Source organism: Globicephala melas, chromosome 1 (genome assembly GCF_963455315.2).
Source record: "Globicephala melas chromosome 1, mGloMel1.2, whole genome shotgun sequence".
Lineage (NCBI taxonomy): Eukaryota > Metazoa > Chordata > Mammalia > Artiodactyla > Delphinidae > Globicephala > Globicephala melas.
Window position 1 is genome coordinate 159,162,156 of NC_083314.1, and position 22,682 is coordinate 159,184,837.

Consider the following 22,682-nt stretch of genomic DNA (forward strand, 5'->3'; position numbering starts at 1 on the left):
TTGGAGAGAGAGAGAGAGACAGAGAGAAATGAGTCAGGGCCAGAGACCCAGGGACAGAACAGAGCGAGGCTGGACGAGTGGGGAGGCAGGAGGCACCGGGGGAGCAAGTGGGGCAGCCGATCCCGCAGAAATGTCTCCACAACAGGAAGCGTCTCATAACATACCTGTGGTTTGGCCAGGCCCCGGGCTGCCTCAGCTCCCCGAGGCTTCCTCAGCTGCAGCCGCCCTTCTGGGGTTGGGGGCTTGGAGCAGCGGGAGCCTGCACAGAGCCGCGTTCCATCCACCCACCGGGGGTGGGGTGGGGTGAGGTGGGGGTGCTGCCAGGGCCACGCTAGCCACACCCCTGCACGGTCTGTCGGGAGCCTGCGCCCCACCCTCAGGCTCCCCTTTTTATCTGGACCTCTGATAGCTCACGTGTAAAATGGGATGGGGAGTGGGCAGGCCCTTAAATTCCATGGAATCACCTGGGCCCCCTCTGCTGGCCGCCCCCTGGGACAGGACCCTTTGAGAGGGGACTGGTGGGGAGGAGTCACTGCTGCTGATGCCCCTTCCCCTCCCAAAGCCCTGTCCAGGGAGAGAGGGGTCTGTATTCATGCGCTTCTTCTTCCTGCTGGGGTCCAGTCCCCTCCCCTCTCAATTGGTCTGAAAGACCCTGGAGCGCTACCCGCTCCCAGCCAACCTCCTCGGCCGCCCCTGGAGGAGGCCCAGGCTGCCACAAAACGCTGACTTGGACAAAATGCTGTTTTACGGGGGTTTGTTGAAAAGGGGGGAAATCCCCGCTAAGGACTTGCAGCTGTCCAAACACCGCGTCTACCCTGCTGCCGCCACCGCTCCATCCCTTGAATTACCGTCTCCTTTTGCATCCCATCTCCTGCCCCTGCCAGCCCAGCCCCTTCCCAGCTGCCCTGGCTCCTGCCTTCCTTCCTAAGAGGTCACCAGAGAGGGTGATGGACTGCCCAAGGTCACCCAGCAGAGCCAGGCTTGAGCCTCAGGGCCCTCCGCCAACCCCTGACACCCCTGCTTGGCCGCCATTCCTCACGGGGAGACCAGGAGGAAGCAAATGGATCACAGCTGTTCCTCCCTGTGTGCCTCTATTCCCTGCGCAGGCAGTTCTTAGCTGAAGATCCTTGATTGAGGCCACGGGGATGTCCCACCTGTTCCCATTCTAGCCAACAGATAAGCCCATCTGGCCTAGGGAGGGGGCTCCCAGGGCCGTGTGACATGTGTCTGTGCGAAGTCCTGGATGCTTCCTGGAGTGAGTTACTGGTGTGATCATTAAATCTGACGGCAAATTGGGCTCATCAGACATTTATGGAGCATCTCTGTGTGCCATCAAGTCCTGTGCTGGTCATGGAGTCGGGGGAATGTGGCGGGGAGAGAGCAGAAGAGCCAAAGAGGGAAACAAGAGCTGTGAGGGAGACCTGCAGGTGTCAGAGGAGCCCGGGGAAAGGCATCCAGTAGGCGTCCAGGATGTCCAAGAATGAGGAAGAGTTAGGAGGTGGAGAAGCAGTAGGGTGAAATGAACGTACAGAGGCCAGAGAGCCTGCGGAGCCTGCAGTGGGGGGGGAGGGGTGGCAGTGAGCAGGGGCTCAGGGGCGCCCAGGCACCCTCGGCTCTGACGGTGGCCGGCATTGGGGGGGCAGTCCCTCCCACCTGGGCTGCCACGTCGCACCATTCCAGGGCCATCAATTCTCAGCCCCTTCTCTGGCCAAGCCCCCCACATGGAGTGGCATAGCCACCTCCCCTCTAAGAGCTAGAGCAAGTTTTCCCTCCTCAAACCCACAGGCAGCTTGGAGCTGGAAGAGAGACTCTCTCTCTCAGTTTGCTTCTCTCTCTGTCTAGCTTGTGCTCTCTGGCGCACTCTCCCCCACTCCCTCCCCCATGGCAGTCTGTCCCAGCGGTTAAGAGCTCAGGTTCTTAACAGACCTCCGCTCAGATCCTGGCTGCCAGCTGTAGCCAGTGGGCACATCACTGTCCTTGTCCCAGCCTCAGACTCCTCACCTATAGAAAGAGGAAGCACAATAGTTCCTTTTTCCCAGGGACCTTGTGGGAGTTAAATGCAGAATATGCAGCACTTAGGCGGTGCCCAACCAGTGGTGTGAGCTGTCATCCTCACTCAGACACCCCTCCCTCCAGAGGAAACACCTGCTCTGGGGTCCTGCAGCAGATCTGCCCCACCTCCACGATGCTGGCAGTGCTGGGATGGGGCAAGTTCAGGGAGCCGCAGGGTGTAAGGTGCGGATGCTTCCTGGAGATCCACCGTGCCAAGGAGGAAAGAAAAGTGGGCAGCTGGCAGGGGGCCCTGCCCCTGCCCGGGCTCCTGAGTGGACTGGGGGCTCTTCCTCTGGCGCCCGGCCTGCCTGTGCTCCTCCACAGTTCTTCCCACCCCAGACACCCTCCCAGCTGAGCCTGAGGCTGCCTGCACCCTCCATCACCCCCCCACGCCTAGTGAGGCCTCAACTCAGCATGGGAAGGGGACCAGGGCTCCCCAGAGCCAGGGTTCTCTTGAGTCCTCCTGTGGTGGTGCCGCGACCTCGGCCTCTGGCCCACCCAGGCCAGAGCTGCTCCCTCCCCTCCCCCTGCTTCCTGCTGCGAGCTCTGCCCCTCCACCTGCTCCCCCAACCCTCTGCCCCCCTACCAGGCAGAACATCCTGGCTCTGTGCTGTGTGAGCACCACCTCCACCCTAACAGCCCCCCCAGCTCGGGTGGCAAGTGCAGGAGGGCCCTTCCCCCTCTCCCGAGAGGACGCGTGGTGTGGTGGTTAGAGATTGGGGCTCAAGAGTCAGACTGCCTGGGTTTAGGCTCTGACAGCACCTCGGTTTCCTCATCTGTAAAACAGGGCCGACAAGCCTCGCAGGGCTGCACGGGGATGGAATGTCCAACAAACGTCAGGGCAGTGCATGGCCGGAGCTTCCATCGGCAGCAGCTGAGTGCCAGGCCTGCACCCTGTGGCCTCTCGAGGCCCAGCACCGATCATGGTGCGGATAGAGCAGGCGGCCTGTGTCGAGGGAAGGTGTTCTGGGCAAGATTCTTAGTCTAAGCTTCTGTTTCTACGTCTATAGAATAGGGGATTGTAATTGTAGGAGCTGGTGGGGGGTCATTAAGAGGGTTAGTGATGTGAAGCTGGTGAAGCCCCGCCTGGCACGTGGGGAGCCCGTAGGTCACAGGTGTTACTATTATGCTGGGGCTGAGGGAGGCTGAACGACCCGCCCAGGGTTACAGAGAGGTTATGGCAGAGCTGGGCTGGCAGCTTCACCGACCTTCTCCGGAGTCCCGCGTTCGTTCCTGCAAAGCCACCGCACTGCAGCTCCAGACTCAGCCCCACGTGCATCCCTGGGTATGCACAACGCGCCCGCACTCCCTCCTGCGCCCGGGCAGGCGCAGGTGTGGAGAGGCCCCTGGGTGGGGTGAGGGGAGCCGGGAGCAGGGATGCCAGGGCAAGTGAGACTTTCCTGGGGCGTGTGAAATGCCAGGCTAGTCCACTGTGCAGATATTGATGGGTGCTTGCCGTGAGGCACTGTGATATCTCTAATCATCACAGCAGCCTTGAGAAGCAGGTGGTTAGCCTAGCTTTAAAAAAAAATTTTTTTTTTTAATTTGTTTTATTTTATATTTTTGGCCACGACCAGAGACCGAACCCGGGCCCCCAGCAGTGGAAGTGCAGAGTCTTAACCACTGGACCACTAGGAGATTTCCTAGCCTAGCTTTTTCTAAAAAGAACTTTATTGAGATACAATTCACATAGCTTACAATCGGTTCATTGAAGTGTACGAATCAATGTTTTTTTAAGGTATTCACAGCATTGTGCAACCATCACAACAAGCAATTTAGAACGTTTTCATCACCCCTAATAGAAGCCCTGTGCCCGTTAGCAGTCACTCCCCATTTCCACCCCCCCAGCCCTAGGCAACCACTCATCTATCTACTTTCTGTCTCTATAGATTTACCTATTCTGAACATACAAATAGAATTAGATAATATGATTTTGTGACTGGATTCTTCACCTGGTATAATGTTTTCAAGATTCATCTGTATTGTAGCATTTATCAGTATCTCCCTTCTTTTTATTGCTGAATGACAGTCCGTTGCATGGATATACCACACCATCCATTCATCAGTGGGTGCACATCTGTGTTGTTTCTACTTTGTGACTGTTACGAATAATGTCACCATGAACATTCATGTACACGTTTTTGTGTGGACGTGTTATTCCATTTTACAGATGAGGAAACTGAGGTTCACAGAGTGGAAACCTCTTCCCCAGGCTCCCCCAGCTGGTGAGCGGAGGACTCAGGCTGGCCATCCAAAGCTGGAGCCTGTGCTTCTTCCCAACCCAGGCCTTGTTCTCAGAGCTGAGCTAAATGCTGTGACAGGGCTAGATCGGGACACAGGAGTGAGGGGTTAACGCTATAGAGGAAGGGATGACAGCTTCCCTGGGCCTTGAAGGACGAGTTGGAGAGAGGAAGAACACTGCAGGCAGAGAAATAGCAGGTACCAAGGCCCAGAAGCGTGAGGCTGCCTGGTGTCTGGGGCAAAGGTATGGGGGAGGGGAGAGGCAGAGAAAGGGGTGGCAGGTGATAGGCAGGCACCCACTAGGTGATTCGATTTAAAAGGCTTTGAACGCCATGCTGGGCACCAAGGACTTTTTTTTAATGTTTGTCTGCATTGGGTCTTCATTGCCGCGCGCAGGCTTTTCTCTAGTTGCAGCGAGCGGGGGCTTCTCTTTGTTGCTGTGCGCGGGCTTCTCATTGTGGTGGCTTCTCTTGTTGCAGAGCACAGGCTCCAGGTGCGCAGGCTTCACTAGTTTTCGCACACGGGCTCTAGAGCGCAGGCTCAGTAGCTGTGGCGCACGGGCTTAGCTGCTCCACTGCATGTGGGATCTCCCAGACCAGGGCTCGAACCCGTGTCCCCTGCACTGGCAGGCAGATTCTTAACCACTGTGCTACGAGGGAAGCCCTTTTTTTTTTTTTTTTTAAATCAATTGATTTTTGGCCACACGGCTTGCGGGATTTTAGTTCCCTGACCAGGGACTGAACCTGGGCCCCTGGCAGTGAGAGCACGGAGTCCTAACCACTGGACTGCCAGGGAATTCCCACAAAGGACTTGATCCTGAAGGCAGTGGGGAGCCCCAGAAGGGCATCGACATAATGTGAGGTCAGAGAGACCTTAGTCAAATCCCAGTTCTGGGACTTCCCTGGTGTCACAGTTGTTAAGATTCCACGCTCCCAGGGCTTCCCTGGTGGCGCAGTGGCTGAGAATCCGCCTGCCAGTGCAGGGGACATGGGTTTGAGCCCTGGTCCGGGAGATCCCACATGCCGAGGAGCAACTAAGCCCGTACGCCACAACTACTGAGGCTGCGCTCTAGAGCCCGCGAGCCACAACTACTGAAGCCCCCGTGCCTAGAGCCCGTGCTCGGCGCACCACAACGAAGAGTAGCCCCCTCTTGCCACAACTAGAGAAAAGCCTGCGCGCAGCAACGAAGACCCAACGCAGCCAAAAATAAATAAACAAATGAATGAATTTATGTTAAAAAAAAAAAAAAAAAGAATCCACGCTCCCGATGCAGGGGCCTGGGTTCGATCCCTGGTCAGGGAACTAGATCCCACATGCATGCCGCAACTAAGAGTTCTCATGCCACAACTAAGAAGCCTGCCTGCTGCAACCAAGCCCCAGTGCAGCCAAAAAATAAAAATAAAAAAATCCCAGTCTGCTTCCTAGAGACCTCTGCGTTAGTTTTGTCATCTGGAAAATGGGGATGACAATAACAATACCTCGTTAAAGTGTTAGGAGGATTAAGTGAGCTTCCATCTCTAGAGAGCTTAGCCCCTGGCTGGCAGAGAGCCAGCCCAGCACATGGTAGTGGGTGTAATCACCAAACAGTTTCTGGCAGAGCTGTGCCAAGGTTAGAGATGCTCTGGAAGGGCATCTGGCCGCCAAGTGAATAGTTAGGGGGAGGCTACTGTCCAGGGAGGGGTCCTCGGTAGACTTGGGGGGGCGGCGATAGAGAGCTATGGGCAGGATTAGGAGAGACTCTGAGACTTTGAGAATTGCTTGTGAATAATATCTAAATCCTGATCTTTTTGTGAGTCCCCGGGCCCGTTGCCAACGTACCCATGGGCTGGCTTGATGGCCCCTCTCGTTCCTCCCTGCAGCAAAAGCCTAAGGACGCCATGCGGGGGGCTCTGACGTCCCTGTCTTCGCTGCCGCCACCTCTGCTGCTGCTGCTGCTGCTGGTGCTGGGGTGCGGGCTGAGGGCGGCCGCCAGCGGTGGAGCCGCCGGGGCAGCGGGCTACCCGCCGGTGCAGTACGTGCAGCCCATGCACAAAGGACCCGTGGGGCCGCCCTTCCGCGAGGGCAAGGGCCAATACCTGGGTGAGCACCTCCCCGCCCCGCCCCGCCCCGGACAGTCCTGACCCCCAACTCCCTGCCTCCCGACCTCCACCAGCTCTTCCCAGGCGCCCCCGCCTCCGGCCACAGCCCCTCAATCCCCACCAAAGACTTTCCCATCTCCACTTTCTTCCTGATGCTGGTCCGGGGCGGGTGCAGAAGTGGGGTGGGGAAGTGGGGTGCCGCTGGCTGGCGGAGATGGTCTTTAGGTAGAGGGTGGGGCGGGAAGGTTTGTGGGGAAGTGGGGAGGGCGGGGCGGCTCAGATCGGCTCTAAGGAGGGATGCTGGTGCCACCTGGTGGCCACTCCACCCCGGTCAGGCAGGGATGAGAAGCTCTTAGGGAAGGCCTAGTCTGGGTGGGTTGGGTGCTAAGAGCCCTGGGTGTGGATACCGGGCAGTTCCCAAGGTGGCCACTGAACCGCCTAAATTCCATCTTCCATGAGAGCAGGGAGGGGGAGGCCGGGACTGGTCTTCACGAACAGATACAGAACCATGTCTTCTCAAGTTGCACCACACGCTGGTATGGGGCGTGGGAAGATGGGTCCCCTGTTCCCACTGTTCAGGCCCCTGACTGCCCCCTTCTCTCTCTTTCTCTCTCAGAAATGCCTCTACCGCTGTTGCCAATGGACCTGAAAGGAGAGCCTGGTCCCCCAGGAAAACCCGGACCGCGGGGTCCCCCTGGCCCTCCTGGCTTCCCAGGAAAACCAGGCACTGGAAAACCAGGGCTACATGGGCAGCCTGGACCCGCTGGCCCCCCTGGCTTCTCCCGGATGGGCAAGGCTGGTCCCCCAGGGCTTCCAGGCAAGGTTGGCCCACCAGGGCAGCCGGGGCTTCGGGGGGAGCCAGGGATACGAGGGGACCAGGGCCTCCGGGGGCCCCCAGGGCCCCCTGGCCTACCTGGGCCCTCAGGCATTGCTGTCCCTGGAAAACCAGGTCCTCAGGGGGTGCCAGGGCCCCCAGGATTTGGGGGGGAGCCAGGGCCCCAGGGAGAGCCTGGGCCCCCGGGTGATCGAGGCCTCAAGGGTGAAAATGGAGTGGGCCAACCAGGGCTTCCTGGAGCCCCAGGCCAGGGGGGTGCCCCCGGACCCCCTGGTCTCCCTGGTCCAGCTGGCTTGGGCAAACCAGGTTTGGATGGGTTTCCTGGGGCCCCTGGAGATAAGGGTGAGTCTGGGCCTCCTGGGCTGCCAGGACCCAGGGGGGAGCCAGGAGCTTTGGGCCCAAAAGGGCCCCCTGGGCTGGATGGTATGGGGGTACCAGGGTCAGCAGGGGTGCCAGGGCCACAGGGCCCACGAGGGGCCAAAGGGGAGCCAGGCACCCGGGGCCCTCCTGGCCTGATAGGCCCCACTGGCTATGGGATGCCAGGGCTGCCAGGTCCCAAGGGGGACAGGGGCCCAGCTGGGGTCCCGGGGCTCTTGGGGGACAGGGGCGAGCCAGGTGAGGATGGGGAGCCGGGGGAACAGGGACCACAGGGCCTTGGGGGCCCCCCTGGACTTCCGGGGTCTGCAGGGCTACCTGGCCGACGTGGGCCCCCGGGGCCTAAGGGGGAGACGGGGCCTGGAGGACCCCCAGGAGTGCCTGGCATTCGGGGTGACCAGGGGCCTAGTGGCCTGGCTGGGAAACCTGGGCTCCCAGGAGAGAGGGGGCTTCCAGGGGCTCATGGACCTCCTGGACCGACTGGGCCCAAAGGCGAGCCAGGTTTCACGGGCCGCCCTGGAGGACCAGGGGTGGCAGGAGCCCTGGGGCAGAAGGGTGACTTGGGGCTCCCTGGGCAGCCTGGCCTGAGAGGCCCTTCTGGAATCCCAGGACTCCAAGGTCCGACTGGCCCTATCGGGCCGCAGGGTCTGCCAGGCCTGAAGGGTGAACCAGGCCTGCCGGGGGCCCCTGGAGAGGGGAAAGTGGGAGAACCTGGCATGGCTGGGCCTACAGGGCCTCCTGGGGTCCCAGGTTCCCCAGGACTCACAGGCCCTCCTGGGCCTCCCGGACCTCCCGGGCCCCCTGGTGCACCTGGGGCCTTCGATGAGACTGGCATCGCCGGCCTGCACCTGCCCAATGGCGGCGTGCAAGGAGCTGTGCTGGGCAAGGGGACCAAGCCCCGGTTTGGGCTGGGCGAGCTGTCGGCCCATGCCACGCCCGCCTTCACCGCTGTGCTCACCTCGCCCTTCCCCGCCTCAGGCATGCCTGTGAAGTTTGACCGGACCCTCTACAATGGCCACAGTGGCTACAACCCGGCCACCGGCATCTTCACCTGCCCCGTGGGCGGGGTCTACTACTTTGCTTACCACGTGCACGTCAAGGGCACCAACGTGTGGGTGGCCCTGTACAAGAACAACGTGCCAGCCACCTACACCTATGACGAGTACAAGAAGGGCTACCTGGACCAGGCGTCTGGGGGGGCCGTGCTCCAGCTGCGGCCCAACGACCAGGTCTGGGTGCAGATGCCCTCGGACCAGGCCAATGGCCTCTACTCCACCGAGTACATCCACTCCTCCTTTTCAGGATTCTTGCTGTGCCCCACATAACCCATGCTGCCCCGGCCTCCTCCTCTTTAGCGGTAGAGAGACCTTCTCACTTACAAAGAACCTCCATTTAAAGAAAAAACCAAAGGCCAAACAGAGGCGGGAGCAGAGGCAGCCGCGGCCTTGGCCCGAGGAGACTGACTGGGTTTCTCCCTCCGCGCAGGCTGAGGTGGTTTCTGGAAGAAGGTGGCCTGCTTTCCTCTCCCCCGAGTGTCTGTGCAGCGTCGGGGTTGTGCCCCCTCTCCTGCCCTGCCTGGCCTGCAGGCAGGGCCCCAGGACGTTCTGCCCAGCTGGTGGAGACCCCTGGCCCCCGTGAGTGCTGGGCCCTGCTGGGCGGCGAAGGATGCTGCTGCTGTGCGAGTCAGAGCTGAGAGGGGACTGAATTCCCCCACCCATTCCCCCGGGGAGACATCTTCGCAGCCCTGCCCTTCCTGCCTGCCCACAGACGGCCCCTGCTCAAGGAAGGGGGCAGGGCCTCCCTCAGTTCTTGGCTGCCCCGCGCGGGACCTCCAGCATAAGACGGTGGGTCCCCTGAAGAGTTTTTGTTTCTCTCCAGGGGAAGGGAGAGGAGGGGGACCATCGAGGTGGCCAGTGGACACCCTGTCAGGACTGCCACCCTAGCAGTGGGGCGGTGGCATCAGGCCTGTCCCTGGCAGGTACAGGCGTGTGGCCCCTCCTTCAGGCTCCCAGGAAGTGCCGACCCCCCTTCACTGCTCAGGCTGCAGCCATGGGGAACGGTGGTTTGTGAGGGGTAGGGGCATGGGTCTGAGGCAGGATGGCAGCTCTTCACGTTCGTCTCCATCCCCCAGGCTGCCCCCACCAGCTCTGGCTCTGTTCTTCATGAGGCCAGCCACCCAGGCCCCTAGGGACCGCCACAGGCGGGCACGAGGCAGGATGGGCAGTCAGCGAACATGAGTAGTCCTCCCTTTCTCTCCTTTCACCTGCTGGGGGAGGGCTGATTTTCTCAGACAAAATTGTAAGGGATCCTTGCCACCCCCAACCCCAGTATCCCCAAGGCAGAGAGCTTCTTGTTTGCCCTCAGAACAAGGTGCACACAAGCTTGGGGATGAAGGCCACCGCCCGCTTTTTCTTAATAGCCATATGATGGGTGTGTGTCGACTACAGGGTTTAGTCTGCTGGGGCTTCTTCTCCTTCACCCTCTGGTTCCAATTTCCTGTCCTAGGCAGGATTAAGGCCCAGGAGGATGAGGCCCTGAGAAAAAAGGTGCCAACAGGCCCGTTTGGAATGAGTTGGATGTTTCTGCCGTTTTCCCCAATCAGAGCTCCACCCTGCAGGAAACAGACAGGACCCCCTCCCATGCCCTCAGCCGCTAGTTCAAGCCGAGTGGATAGAGCTGAGGACCCAGCGTGAACCTGCTCCAGCTCTGGCCCATGCCAGCCTTCCTTCCCATGTTGAGGAAGGAGACTGGCCACTGACTTCTTTTTTTTCTTTTTTTAACATCTTTATTGGAGTATAATTGCTTTATGATGGTGTGTTAGTTTCTGCTGTATAACAAAATGAATCAGCTATACATATACATATGTCCCCATATCTCTTCCCTCTTGCATCTCTCTCCCTCCCACCCTCCCTAACCCACCCCTCTAGGTGGTCACAAAGCACCGAGCTGATCTCCCTGTGCTATGCAGCTGCTTCCCACTAGCTATCTATTTTACGTTTGGTAGTGTGTATATGTCCATGGCACTCTCTCACTTCATCCCAGCTTACCCTTCCCCGCCGCCCCATGTCCTCAAGTCCATTCTCTAGTAGGCCTGCGTCTTTATTCCCGTCCTGCCCCTGGGTTCTTCATGCCACTGACTCCCGACTTGTGACTCTGTGGCTCCTCAGGCCCATCGCCTGGCCACAACTTCTCCAAACAAAGCAGACCGTTTACTTGCTTTAACTTGCAAAAGGAGAGACAAAAACCCAAATCTGCCCAAGTGGCACTTCAAGAGCAGGTTGTGGCTACGGTTCCTGGTGGGTTTCTTATTCATCGGCCCCCACGGGTACTAAGTCTCAAGTCGTACCTCTGGGAGCCATCTGCTCAGCCTCCTTCCTGGGTCAAAGCCGCTGCCATCTGACCTGTTAGGGAGGCTTCTGTCGGGCGGAAATGCATCAGGTCCTAGTGGGAGCCCAGGGCTCTGAGGAGGGTACAGGGAGCCAAAAAAAAAGAAAAAATGCTGTTTCACAGAACTGAGTTTCTGCTAAATGTCATTCCTGAAGCCTTTGGGGAGAGGTGGGTGGTGCTTCCGAAATATTTATGGGATTTCCAGGTGTCCACTTAACTGACTAGCTTTGATAAACTATGTCAGGTTTTAACAATGAAAACTACATTACCTTGTGCATTTTTATATTGATTCCTCATTGTTTTTTAAGATTAAGGTTTAAATGTTTTCCGTTGGTAATTTCATTTCTAACCTGGTATAGGAGCTTAGTTCTCTACATACCTATTATGTACCCTGTGTCACAGAAGATTCGGGGAAAAATGCACTTGGGAATCAAAGAAAATGGGACTTCTTTTTGAAAAGAAAAACAACGGTATTGACTGTATTGACACAATCTCAATAAAGCCTGTTGAATAAACAGCCCTGTGCTGAAACTGGCGTTGATTCAGAGGTGTCTCGAGCCTCTGGATTTCATGAAGCACCCAGGGAGCTCTCTGGGGCTCTTGCTCTGCACCCTCTCGAGGAGCGTGCATTCCTCCCAGCCAGGGGTTCTGTCACCACCGCATCAGAAATGCTTGATTCTCTGAAGCTGCCGAGGCTCTGCACCAAGTAAATGCCAAGAGGCATTTTAAGAAAGCAAAGTGAGGCAGTGGCTGGAGCTAGGGGAGACGGATCAAGCTTCCCTGGAACATTCCTGCAAGCTCTCAAGGGTAGTGGAGCATGACAGCTGGCTCAGGATCCCAAGGGTCAAGTTTCAACATCTGATACAAATTATGAATGAAATCAGGAATCTTTGCTCCTGTGGGCGGGGCTAGTGCAAGGCCCAACGCTGAAGGCAGGGCCAGGGGAGCTGTCCTGGGAGAAAGCACTGCCCCATAACTTGCCGTACTCTGGGAATCTGGACAGCAGACCTGAGACCAACCTGTGCCCTGAAAAATCCTGTGGTTTTCCCCAGCCTGGAAGAACCCCATCTTGGCTGAAAGCAGGCCTGTCCGACAGTCCTGAAACCTCAGGCTAGCTGCAGAGCTGGGCATGCGTCTCTCTCCACCGAGGCTGGAATATCCCTCAAGTTTGAGGGGAGGTGTCTCCTCCATTTCGATTTTCCTTTCTTCAGAATGGATGGTGTGCAGAACTTCCCAGCAGCCCAAGGCCTTTGACTGAGGCCCAAGATGCAGAATGAGGCCCGGCCTTCACCTGAGGCGATGTGCCCCCCTCACACAAAGGTCAGCGGTCCCGTGATAACACGGTCCCCTCGGCATCGTCCTACAGCGTTCTGGTTCCTGGCTGGGCCTGGGTTCTATCTGGGGAGCAACCTATGAAGCCAGGCTCTGAGAGCAGGAAAATCTGGCTTGTTCCTGCCCACTGCCTGGGCCGCTGTGAGGGATCTCCACCAGGACAAAGCACCAGACCATGCCTGCTCTGCTTTTCGTGGCTGAACAGCTGGAGGAATATGCCTCCACAGGCCAGCAGCTTGGGTCCCTGGCTCCTCGGAGAGTGAGGCCCAGACAGAGAGGCACAGGCACAGAAGGGCGAGGGGGGAAGAATCCGCTCAGGGCAGAGGAGAAACACAGGAAACAGTGGTGGGATTTAAAGAACTGTTTATTGCTCTGTAACTTCGTCGGGAAGCTGTTAACAAGACCCATGACAGCCAAGGGCCAGGTGTGCATCTAGATCAGCTAGATTCACGTGTCCACCTCCTGATCCATATAAACTTGGCGCCTGGGGCCCTGTGCAGTCAAAGGCAGGCATCCTGGCAAACTGGTTAAATCCCAACAAGGAGAAACGATGCCGCAGATCATTTTCACCTCCCCAAATCCCATGTCCTAGATAATAAAGGAAAACACCACAAGTACTGCTCCAAAATAAAACCTGCCCCGGTCCCTTATGTCTGACTGAGGAGCCAGGAGCACCGAGGCTCTGCAGAAGCCAGGAACCCAGCACCAGAAGGCACCCGTCCCTCCCTCACTGTTCAGTGACCTCCCCAGAGGAGTCCCCAGCCCCAAGGGTGCACTCCGGCCACACCGCAGGAAGGCCGAGGCAGGGAGCCAAGCCTAAGGGAGCCCAGGGTTTCCAGTCCGAGCTGTAGTTGGTCCTGCTGGGTATGGCGGAGCTGTGGCCCTCACAGATTCTTCTGGAAGACCCGGTGCAGGCTCTGGGCCAGGACGTCAGTCTCCTCATAGCCCTCACAGCTTTGCTGCCAGCTCTCTGGCACCTGTTCCATGCCATAGTAGGCGCCAGCAATGGCCCCGGCCATGGTGGCAATGGTGTCTGTGTCCCCACCAAGTGAGATGGAATAGATGAGAGTCCTCTGGAGGCTGTTGAAGGCAGAGGGGATCTCGGGGTCGGGCTCCATGCAGCGCAGGAAGCAGTAGATGGCGGTGGGCACAGATTCAAAGGCAGCAATGCCATTCCCTGCGGGGAAGCCAGATTATGGGAACTTGAGCCGCCCCCCTTCCCGAGCCCCACATGTCCCCAGGCTTCCTGCCACCTGCCACAAGTCAACACTCTCAGCTTCAAGCTGGGCTGCGATTAAGAGCACAGGCTCTGGAGTTAGGCTACCTGGGTTCAAATCCCGGCTCGCCGACCTACTGGCTGTGTGATTCCTGTATCCTGGGTTCAGCTCCTCGTGTAGAGAGTGAATAAAGTTAGGAATTCTCGCAGGGCTGGTGCAAGGGTCAAATGACATCCTAGAGGTGAAGCATTCTGCATAGTGCCCAGAACACAGTAAAGTACTATCACCATTAGCTGTAAAAAACCAGCGGCCGGCTGCCATCTCTGGGATGTTTATCTTTAAGGCTGAGGGTACTGTTGCCCTAGAACAAGAAGGAGCTGTGCTCGCAGCCTGCCAAAGACCCTACGGAACGTGGCTCTGCTGTCTCAGCAACCCTGGCAAAGGTGTGACGGCAGCAGGCGTGACTCCAGGCACCCCTCCCACTCCTGAGCCCAAGACTGACTCTGAAGGATGACGGGTGGGGGACTACCCACCTAGCTCGGACACCACCTCCTCTCTGGTCACTGAGTCCTGCTCTAGAAGCTCCCCAATCTTCTTCAGTCGGCTGGAGTACGGACGCTCCTCCATGCCCAACCTGTGGGTTGGGGGCGAGATTTCAGGGAGGTCGGAGCCAGCAGGGTGGAGAAGGCAGGAGGGGGAAGGGCTGCATGGGAGGGCGAGGCAGGGACGTGGGCATCTGACACTTAAGCACGGGTGTCAGGGCAAGAAGTGGGAAGGGCGAGCCACCCGGTTTGTTCTCTGGGACCCGGAGAGCCCTGAGGCACAGCCAATGCAAAGGGCTTCTTCCCACCCCTCCTTAGGGCCTGCAATTAAAGGAAGGTCTCAGCTTGAGGCAGGGCCACCCCACCAGCATGCACATGCACAGACGCGCCTCCAGCCCGCCTCCAGCCCGCATACTCACTCCCGGGCATCTGACACAGACTGGGCATCACTCTCCAGCTCCTCCATGTGGCCCAGGAGTTGTTCAAGGAAGTGCTCACTGGACGACTCACCCTGCAAAGCCAGGTGCACAGCCAGGGCCTGCAGGATGGCACCGTTGTAACCCAGGGAGGAGGCGTGTGTCAGCTGGGCCGAGAGCCGGGCAAACTAGGGCAAAGATGAGGGAGGCAAAGACCTGCTGTCACAGCACCCAAGCTGCAGAGGAGGGAGGGACGAGAGTGTCCAGAAGCCAGCCAGCCCTAACTACCTTCTGCACATCCTGGACACTGCTATAGGCCAGGGAGATGCCGGCCACCCGCATGGCGCCCCCGTTGCCGTAGGAGCCTTTGCCATTAAACTGGGCCCGGGCAGGCTCGAAGACATCACGGCACTTGGGGCTCAGGAGCTTCCTGAAGACGGTGATCACTCCAGCACCATAACCCCGGTCAGGGTCCTTCTTGTACTCCTGAGCAAACCTAGGGGAGAGAAGGGGACAGCGTAGTGATCTAAGAGATGCCTGCCAGGGCTGGGAGAGAAGAAACCTGGCTGGTTTGGGAAAAGAGGAATCCTTGGGCCCTCAGGAGCCTGTGCCAGCGGTGCTGTCACTTCTAGCTTGGGAAGCTGCAGCTGCCCTAGGGAGAGTGTCCTGCAGCGGGGTGTGCGGGGAGGGTGTCCCGGCATGCACAGATGTCACTGCTCTGGTCAAGGGGTGCAATAACTCTGCCCACCTGGTTTGCTTCACCCCAGGACCACTGCCCTCACCTGTGCGCCATGTCCATCTCGTCGAAGGCCTCCTTGGCCAGCAGGGACTGCACCAGCGCCCTGGCCATGGCTGTGTCGTCTGTGTAGCACAGTGCTTCTGCAGGGACAGGGCGGGGGGCGGAGATCGAGCTGCAGGGCTCGAGGGTGGCGGCTTTGGCCTCCCGCTCACTCCTTTTATCTACTACTTCCAGAAGGCCTCAAGTCAGCCTCTCACTCCCATCCAGTTTCCAGGGCTCTGAGTCAGTCACATGCCCTGCTGATTTCTGGAGGAAAACCTTCTACCCCTTCTGGCTGCATCTCCAGTCTTAATGGACCTGCTTTGGGCCTCTCAAATCTCCTGCATATTCCCCACCCTCCAGCCCAACCTATATGTGCAGCCAGAAAGAGTAGAATATCACTTTCCTCATCTCACTCTCCTGCTCGAATGGCTGGCTGCTGCCTTCAGGATGAGGTCCAAACTCACTGCCTTGGCCATCTGAAGCCCGCCCTTCCTCACCCATCTTATATCCCACTGCTCCAATCCACATCCTCAGAACCAATCCTGGAGCCTGGGTCAAGTCCTTCCCACCTGGGGCTGCTCCCCCGCCCTCCTCTGGCCCTGTCTCCTTCCTCTGGGTGCCCGAGTCTACTGCTCTGGCACTTGTAACACACACCATTGGTTACGTGGTAGCTTCTCAAATAGGCTATAAGCCAGCTAGGGCCAAGGACTTGGTTTTATCTGAAGAAGAGACAGTTACAGAGAACTAAGCATACTCCCTAGTGAGCCCCTTCTTATTCCTCACATCTGCCTTCTGCCCTTGCCCCCCATCCCTGCCCTGCTCTGTGTATCCCAAGTCCCAACCCTGCCTTCTCCTCCCCTTTCACTCTCAGGAGCCTCCACACCCTACTTCACCAGGAAGAGAGGCTCACAGGCACCTACTCACAGCCACACTCTCCAGTCTGTCCTCAGAGGGACTGGTCCCTCTTGAAGTGCCCCCCAAGCCCAGTTCCCCAGGGACCTTGCCCTTCCTTTGTCTCAACTCCTCCCTCTGTAATGCAGCAGCACCTGGTCTCCCTCTGATCGGTCCCTGCACCCTGCTTTCCCCCAGGGAATCACTTCTCTCCCACTCCCAGTCCAGATGATAGGGGTGGGAGCCAATGCCACCTCCAGCCCAGCCAAACAGCACCCCATTCCCTGTTTCAGTGATGGACGGGTGACATAAGCCAGACCACTGAGACTCCATCAGAGACCTCTGCTGGTGCCACTGCGAAGAGAAACTTCCTCTGCTGGAGATGCTGAGCTGGGAACTGCTGAGGGCCACCCCGTGGGAAGGGTCTGTTACAGTGAAGCCCACCCAGAAGAACGCAGATCTGAATAAGGAGAGGAACTGAGTCTTGAGGAGATGGCTTGGTTTAGCTCTGCTTAAAGCCAGACCTGCCCTGGACTTCTCAGTGATGCCAGCCAATGCAGTCTTTTTGCTCAGGCCATTTTGAGTTGGGTTTTCTGCCACTTGCACCCAAAGGGTCCTAAAATCTCAAACTAAAATGTCTTCCCCTCATCTTAACATCAAACCAAAAATGAAATTATGAACTGTCCCCCCCATCCTGTCTTCACCTCAGCCACAGCTCATCTCTCTCCTTCCCTTCATACCAAACATACTCTATTTTCTCCTTTTCCATTTCCTCCTAAACCCACTGAAATCTAACTTCCAAGGTTCAACCTTCTACTGAAGATGCTTTTCTAAGTCTAGACTTCCCCCCACTTAACCTCTCTGTAGCCTCACACCAGTAACCAGTGTCTTCATCTTGAAATTTTTTTTTTTTTTTTTTGCTGTACGCGGGCCTCTCACTGTTGTGGCCTCCCGCCGCGGAGCACACGCGCAGGCTCATGGGCCATGGCTCACGGGCGCAGCCGCTCCGCGGCATGTGGGATCTTCCCGGACCGGGGCACGAACCCGTGTACCCTGCATCGGCAGGCGGACTCTCAACCACTGCGCCACCAGGGAAGCCCTGAAATTCTTTTCTTGAGTTTTGTTGTTACCCATCTCCCCTCTGCTTCTCCTCCTATAAACTGTTTCCTTCTCTAGCTCCTTTTCCTCCTCCAGGGTTCCGGGTGTCGCCCCTTTTTCTTACTATTCTACATGCTCTCCAAGAAGAATCATCCTCAGCCGTGATACTGCGCTGAGATCTGGGTGATGAGTTGACTGCACAGGGAGGGAGAGGCAGAGGGGAGAGAGCTTTACAGGCAAAGGGATAGCAGTACATGCAAAGGCCTGAGCTAGAGGAGGCACGAAGTGAGAGGAAGTGCAGCGCAGACAGCAAGGCCAAGGGTGGTATAAGGTGAAACTGGAGACGCAGGCGAGGGCCGGCCACGTAGGGAACATTAAGGAGTTTGGCTATGTCCTAAGGGTAATGGAAAATTACTGCAGAGATTTATGAGGGGAGGCCGCGATAAGATCTGCTTTCAGAAGTGCCCTCCAGCTGCGTGGAGATGGACTGGTGGCCAACTGACTCGGGAGACCCGGGTAAAACGCGTAAAATGGGTAAAATCGGCAGGGACTTAAGTATTGGGCTAGGCGCAATCTAGGCGTGGCTTGCACGGCTGGGAGGTCTGTGTAGCCAAGCCCCGGGCTGGTGCACGTTCGGGGCGAGACGTGCGAAGACGGGGCTCGGATTTGGACACGCTGAATCCAAGGTGCCCGCGGGTCGTGCAGAGCGGGCCCCTCCGGCCGCTGTCCCCTCCCCGCCTGAGTCCCTCGCAGCTCCCCGGTGCCCAGTGCGCCCGGCCCCGCCCACCTGTCCGCGCGCTCCCCGGCGAGCCGGGGTCCGGCTCCAGGTCCTGGACCCGACGCAAGACTGACGTCAGGTCGACGGTGTCGCGCGCCTCGTACACGGCGCCCACGCAGTCCCCGAGCAGCGCGCCCGCCAGGCAGCCGCGGAAGCGGGAGAGGGAGCGAGCCGCCCCAGCCCCTCCGCAGCCCGCCGCCGTCATCACCGCAGCCGCCGCCATCCGCGCGTACCAGCCGCCACTTCCGGTGCGGCCCGCGCGCACCCCACCGCGCGGCTTTCCCCGGCCCCACAGCGCCACCCGGCGGCCCGGAGTCGCAGCTGCCCCGCAGGTGACAAGGGGCGGTCCCGCAGACCTCGTTTCGATTGGGCCCGGCCTCTGTATTTAGCCCGCGTTTCCCCGACCTGTAAACGGCGTCACAGCCGGGCGGGACGGCCACTAAAGGGTCCCCGAGGGCTGCGCACTGAGCCAGACCTTCGGGCCACTGCCCCCACGGTCGGCCAGCCGTGCCACAGCAGCCCCAGCTCGGGTCATTCAGTCCTGGGCGGCCACCCCCAAGCCCTCCCCCTGTCACCCTAGCCCCCTCTGGGCCTCCCCTAGGCGTCAAGAGGGCACGCAAGGGTCCAGCTGGGACAGAGCTGGTTAGAGATCACGGCGCTGGAGCCCAGGGTGCTGGCCTAGCCCAGAGAAGGGCATGGGATTGGGAACATGGAGCTTGAGGGATGATGTTACCATCTTTGCTCCTCCGTGCACAGGACAGCCAAGAGCCCTCTCCCCACTGGCTACATGCAGGGGTAGCAAAGAACCGTCTGGACTGAGAACCCCCGACCTTTATTAGATTCGTTCTCTCCACTGCCCTCCCTCTTTCATTTTCCACCAGCCTTCCCCTCCTCCCTCAGCCCCCTCGCTAGGTTAGCTCCAGCGGGCAGGTTTGGAGTGGACTCAGGGTGCGGTTTGTGGTGCGGGTGAAGGTGTCCACCTCTGGCACAAACTTCTCAGCCGGCATGGTCAGCTTCCGCCGGGTGTCCATGCACTTGGTGTCCAAGAGCATGGAGTTGGCCTTGCAGGCGATGTCAGCCTGCAGCCGGGCCAGATGCTGGTACAGGGCGTCCAGAGCATCCCTGGGGAGGAGGGATTAACAGCCCACCACCGCCGGTGTGAGGCTGGGAGGTCAGGGCTGAGCTCACCAGCCTTGAGTCAGGAAGACAGCAGGGAAGCTGGCAGGCAGCAAGGGACCCCAATGGTGGGAGGTGTCTCCCCGCCCATCCTGCCCACTCCCCAAACCTACTGTGCCTGCGCCAGCTTCTGCTTCAGGGCAGCAGTGGTTGCCTCTAACTGGTAAACCTCCTCAGTGAGGCCGTACTGTGCCTGGAGGCAGAGGGGCAGGTTGGGAGTCCAGGTCAGCCACACTGTCCTTCTGCCACGGGTCTGGGGGCTGCCCTGCGCCAGCACCCCTGCTTCACCAGGGAGTGAGTCATCCTGAGGAACCTTAGCCAGGGGCCCATGCCCCACTGGGGTGCCCTCATACCTGGTCCCTGCAGAGTTCCACGTTGGGCCGGTAGGTCCTGGTCTCTAGCCGGGTGTGGCATAGCTTCAGGTTCTGTAACTTTCTGCGCAGATCCTCCTCCAGATGCCGGATGTCCTCCTGCAGCTCGGCAATCTCCTCCAAGGTCTGCAGGGACAGAGTGACTGGTCTCCACCTGGTGCACCCAGTCCGGGGCTTCCTGGCAGGGCCTCAGGCTCCTCATCCCACAGCGGGAAGTCCAGGCCCCAGGAGACCAAACGGAGAAGGCTCACATTCTTCTCTTGCCACTTGAGCTCACTGTACACTTTCTCCATCTCCCACAGCCGCTTCCTGAAGGCAAATTCCGCTGCAACCCTCTGGGCTTCCAGTTCATTGTTGGTCTGAGGACAGAAAGTAGGCAGGGCAAGGGGAGGGTATGAGCTCTGGCCAGCTGAGGATGTCGCTCAGGTGAGGGGTGGGATGCCACATGGCTGACAGGGAACAGAAGACAAGCGCTTGAGTGCATGCTGGGGCCATCTCTTAGTCATGGAGGATCGGGGTAGGGGGAGTGGTCAGTCACCTTGGCAATAGTTAGGGCGATGGCCTCCCTCAGCTCTATGGACTCTTTCATCTCAGCCTCTGCTCGGTTCTTGTTGAACTGACTGTAGTCATCCCACTGCTGGAGTGTGGTGGAGCTGCAGGTGGCAGGAAATAATCAGAATATGGCCTCTGCGGGGAGGAAGAGAGACTGAATGAAACGCCCTTCTTACCCATTGGGGACACGTGTGGGATTAATCTTCAGAGAGATGTTCGGGGACTTGAGGTTGAGAGAGAAGCAGCCTCTGTCAACGTCCACTGCCTCCATTTTGCCCCGATGGTCAGAGTTGAGCTGCTGTCGGACTTCCTGCAGGAGGCTGGGGACAGAACAGACTGGATCAGGAGCCATACCTCCAAGGCCCTGGAACGCAGCGCCCATGGTACTGAAGGGACAAGGAGGGATGGGAAAGCTGAGGTGACAGTGGAGCTGCCGCTGCAGCTGAGACAAATATAGGCACAGCTGGATGAGCTCCCCACAGACAAAACTATGGCACCAAGTGCTTGCACACACCCACAGGGCACACTCCAGTAGCCACACTCACAAGGCTCACACTCCCAGAAAGTCGGCGTGGTGGCACATGGGCTTCATCTCTCATGCTTCCAATAAATTGATAATGGCTGCCTAGAGCAGGTTCATGAGAAGTATTCTGAGACCACGTCCAGGTGGTGCAAAAAGTACTACGATCAGTGGGTGAGTGGTTTCTGCCATGGGCACGGCGGGGGCAGAAGGCGGCCTGAGAGCCAGTGACTTGTAACCCACGATACACACGTTCTACATTTAAAACACAGCCTTCAAAGGCGGGTGAACGTGCGAATGACACATCTCTCTCTTACCAGAGCTTCTCAAAGGCCTGGCTGATCTTCTGTTGCAAGGCCTCCTTGGTGGCTTCAATGACCTCTACCTCTTTGTGCAGCTCTTCCTCCACGGGGTCCTTCACCACATCAATGTCACGCCGACTCTCCCGCAGGGTCAGGCACTCAATGGCCACATCCAGAGGCAGGTTCTTGGCCTGCAGGTTTTGTTCTGCTGACTCTTTCATCTAGAAAAGAGAGGGCACAGGAGGCTGGTGGGGCCATCCGCTGGGAAGCAGCTCTCATCCCCACTTAGGCCAAGTGACTCAGATGGACATGCCACCAAATACCCTGACCCGGAAGAGGGGAGGGAGAGGGAGGTCCTTGCAGGCAGGGTCTCCTGGCACCCTGCCCTGGCTCCCTGCCTGTGTCAGGGCGTCGATCTCGGCATCTAAATCCGTCAGACACTTGTCCAGCGTCTCCTTCCACCGGTTGACAGAATCAATCCTCTCTGCCAGTCGAGTCCTATTGTCATGTTCGTCCCAAATGGTCTGGAAGAGACAGAGCCAGATAAAGAGGTTATCGGGAGTTGGGGGCTATCCCTTTCCCACCCAACTGGGCTCCGGCCCCCAACCTGGTTGTTGGTTTCATTGCAGAGGACCCGGGCCTCCTGGCGGATCTGGTGTGAGGCATCTCGCTGCCGCTCAGCGTTAGTGGACAACAGGCAGCTGTTGGTGTGCCAGTCCGGCAACTGGAAACGTGGACTGGGCTTGACACTCAGGGTGGCCATGGTGCAGGAGCCGAAGGCTCAGGGACCCCAGGCCTTTTCCAAGACACCCACCTCTGCTGGAGGGAGCAAACAAGGCTGCAGGAGACCACTGAGGAAAGCCTCCAAAGGATGTGCTCCTGTCCGTTTCGCTCCAAGCCCCTTCCTGCTGGAAGCCTGCTTGGAAACAGCACTCCCTACACTCAACTTCGTGTGAGGCATTAACTAAGTTTCCTCCCACCCATGCATCCACAGACACAAACTGCTGGATCCTACAGGTCCTGGAGCAGGTGAAAGGGGATAATGGGGCTCCTCAGTGTGTGTGCGTGCGCGTGTGTGTGTGTGCATGTGCGTGTGCGTGTGTGTGTGTGTGTAGTGCCAAGTGCTCGGCGGGGCTGGCGGAAGGGGGGGGGGGCAGGTAGCAGGAAAAGTAGCCCTTAATCCAGTTTCCACCACTACTTCCAGTAACCAAGTCCTGTGCAACTTTCTTTGCTTTCCCTGCCCCAGCTTTGGGCTAGGGCCCTGCGGGATCTAAGAGAAGGAGCCCTATCTCCATCCAGAGAGGACCGGCTTGTTTCGAAGGGGCTTCGAATTGGCCCTAGGGAATTGGTGGTGGGGGTCTGGTCCCCTCCCCACCTGGGTCATATTCCCTCCCTCTGCCCTCTGCTGGAGGAGGAGGAGCGGGTGTGTGAGGGGCCCCAGCGGGAGGAGCTGCGGTTTGTCTAGTTCCAGCCCAATCCCTCCCTTCCCCTCCTAGGATAATCATCTTCAGTTTAAATTAATACCCCGGCGCAGAGAAAGGAGCGGGAGCCGGTGAGCACCTCCCCACCCCTGTCCCCTCCTCCTCTCACCTTCCCAGCGCGCACTTCCGCCTCCCTTCGCCGGCTCCTCTGTTAAGCGCCCCCGGTTGCTAGGCACCCCTCTTCCGCGCGCGGGTCATCACAGCCCGCGTTCAGCTTGGTCACCGCCGGGCGGCGCGGCGGTGGCGGCGGCGTTGGG

At 58.6% G+C, this 22,682-nt stretch overlaps 3 protein-coding genes across 6 annotated transcripts; 1 reads left to right on the forward strand and 2 right to left on the reverse strand.

Annotated features, from left to right (window-relative positions):
* The first annotated feature begins 6,169 nt into the window (after nt 1-6,169).
* On the forward strand, nt 6,170-8,906 carry COL8A2 (collagen type VIII alpha 2 chain). 2 transcript variants are annotated; one of them, XM_060288561.1, is made up of 2 exons: nt 6,170-6,233; nt 6,988-8,906. In XM_060288561.1, exon 2 carries the CDS (start codon nt 6,990-6,992, stop codon nt 8,904-8,906), a length of 1,917 nt encoding a protein of 638 aa, XP_060144544.1. In that variant the 5' UTR covers nt 6,170-6,233; nt 6,988-6,989. The 2 variants fall into 2 exon arrangements, with proteins under 2 accessions (XP_060144544.1, XP_030725221.2); XM_030869361.2 differs by having other exon boundaries at nt 6,171-6,372.
* Nucleotides 8,907-12,652: 3,746 nt separating this feature from the next.
* Nucleotides 12,653-18,278, reverse strand: ADPRS (ADP-ribosylserine hydrolase). Its single transcript, XM_030869376.3, has 6 exons — nt 18,033-18,278; nt 15,258-15,354; nt 14,764-14,971; nt 14,479-14,663; nt 14,051-14,151; nt 12,653-13,477 (listed from the first exon to the last, which is right to left on the reverse strand). Exons 1-6 carry the CDS (start codon nt 18,244-18,246, stop codon nt 13,185-13,187), a joined length of 1,098 nt encoding a protein of 365 aa, XP_030725236.1. The 5' UTR covers nt 18,247-18,278; the 3' UTR covers nt 12,653-13,184.
* Nucleotides 18,279-18,668: 390 nt separating this feature from the next.
* TEKT2 (tektin 2) lies at nt 18,669-22,682 on the reverse strand. Of its 3 annotated transcripts, none has more exons than XM_060307880.1 (10): nt 22,535-22,682; nt 21,552-21,760; nt 21,343-21,468; nt 20,960-21,165; nt 20,299-20,442; nt 20,109-20,223; nt 19,822-19,929; nt 19,553-19,696; nt 19,313-19,392; nt 18,669-19,145 (listed from the first exon to the last, which is right to left on the reverse strand). In XM_060307880.1, exons 2-10 carry the CDS (start codon nt 21,705-21,707, stop codon nt 18,932-18,934), a joined length of 1,293 nt encoding a protein of 430 aa, XP_060163863.1. In that variant the 5' UTR covers nt 21,708-21,760; nt 22,535-22,682; the 3' UTR covers nt 18,669-18,931. The 3 variants fall into 3 exon arrangements, with proteins under 3 accessions (XP_060163863.1, XP_030725245.2, XP_060163868.1); XM_030869385.2 differs by having other exon boundaries at nt 21,552-21,763; XM_060307885.1 differs by having other exon boundaries at nt 21,552-21,860.

What these genes read in the sequence shown, in the direction of transcription:
- TEKT2 (XM_060307880.1), bottom strand. Translation starts at nt 21,707, where the DNA reads ATGGCCACCCTGAGTGTCAAGCCCAGTCCACGTTTCCAGTTGCCGGAC. An exon ending in CAGGCCTTTGAGAAGCTCTG is followed by an intron (nt 20,443 to 20,959) that starts GTAAGAGAGAGA and finishes TTCTGTCCCCAG; the next exon opens with CCTCCTGCAGGAAGTCCGAC. An exon ending in CCCACACGTGTCCCCAATGG is followed by an intron (nt 20,224 to 20,298) that starts GTAAGAAGGGCG and finishes TGCCACCTGCAG; the next exon opens with CTCCACCACACTCCAGCAGT.
- ADPRS (XM_030869376.3), bottom strand. Translation starts at nt 18,246, where the DNA reads ATGGCGGCGGCTGCGGTGATGACGGCGGCGGGCTGCGGAGGGGCTGGG. An exon ending in GTGTCCAGGATGTGCAGAAG is followed by an intron (nt 14,664 to 14,763) that starts GTAGTTAGGGCT and finishes TCTTTGCCCTAG; the next exon opens with TTTGCCCGGCTCTCGGCCCA. An exon ending in GGAGGTGGTGTCCGAGCTAG is followed by an intron (nt 13,478 to 14,050) that starts GTGGGTAGTCCC and finishes GCTTCCCCGCAG; the next exon opens with GGAATGGCATTGCTGCCTTT.
- COL8A2 (XM_030869361.2), top strand. Translation starts at nt 6,171, where the DNA reads ATGCGGGGGGCTCTGACGTCCCTGTCTTCGCTGCCGCCACCTCTGCTG. An exon ending in GGGCAAGGGCCAATACCTGG is followed by an intron (nt 6,373 to 6,987) that starts GTGAGCACCTCC and finishes TTTCTCTCTCAG; the next exon opens with AAATGCCTCTACCGCTGTTG.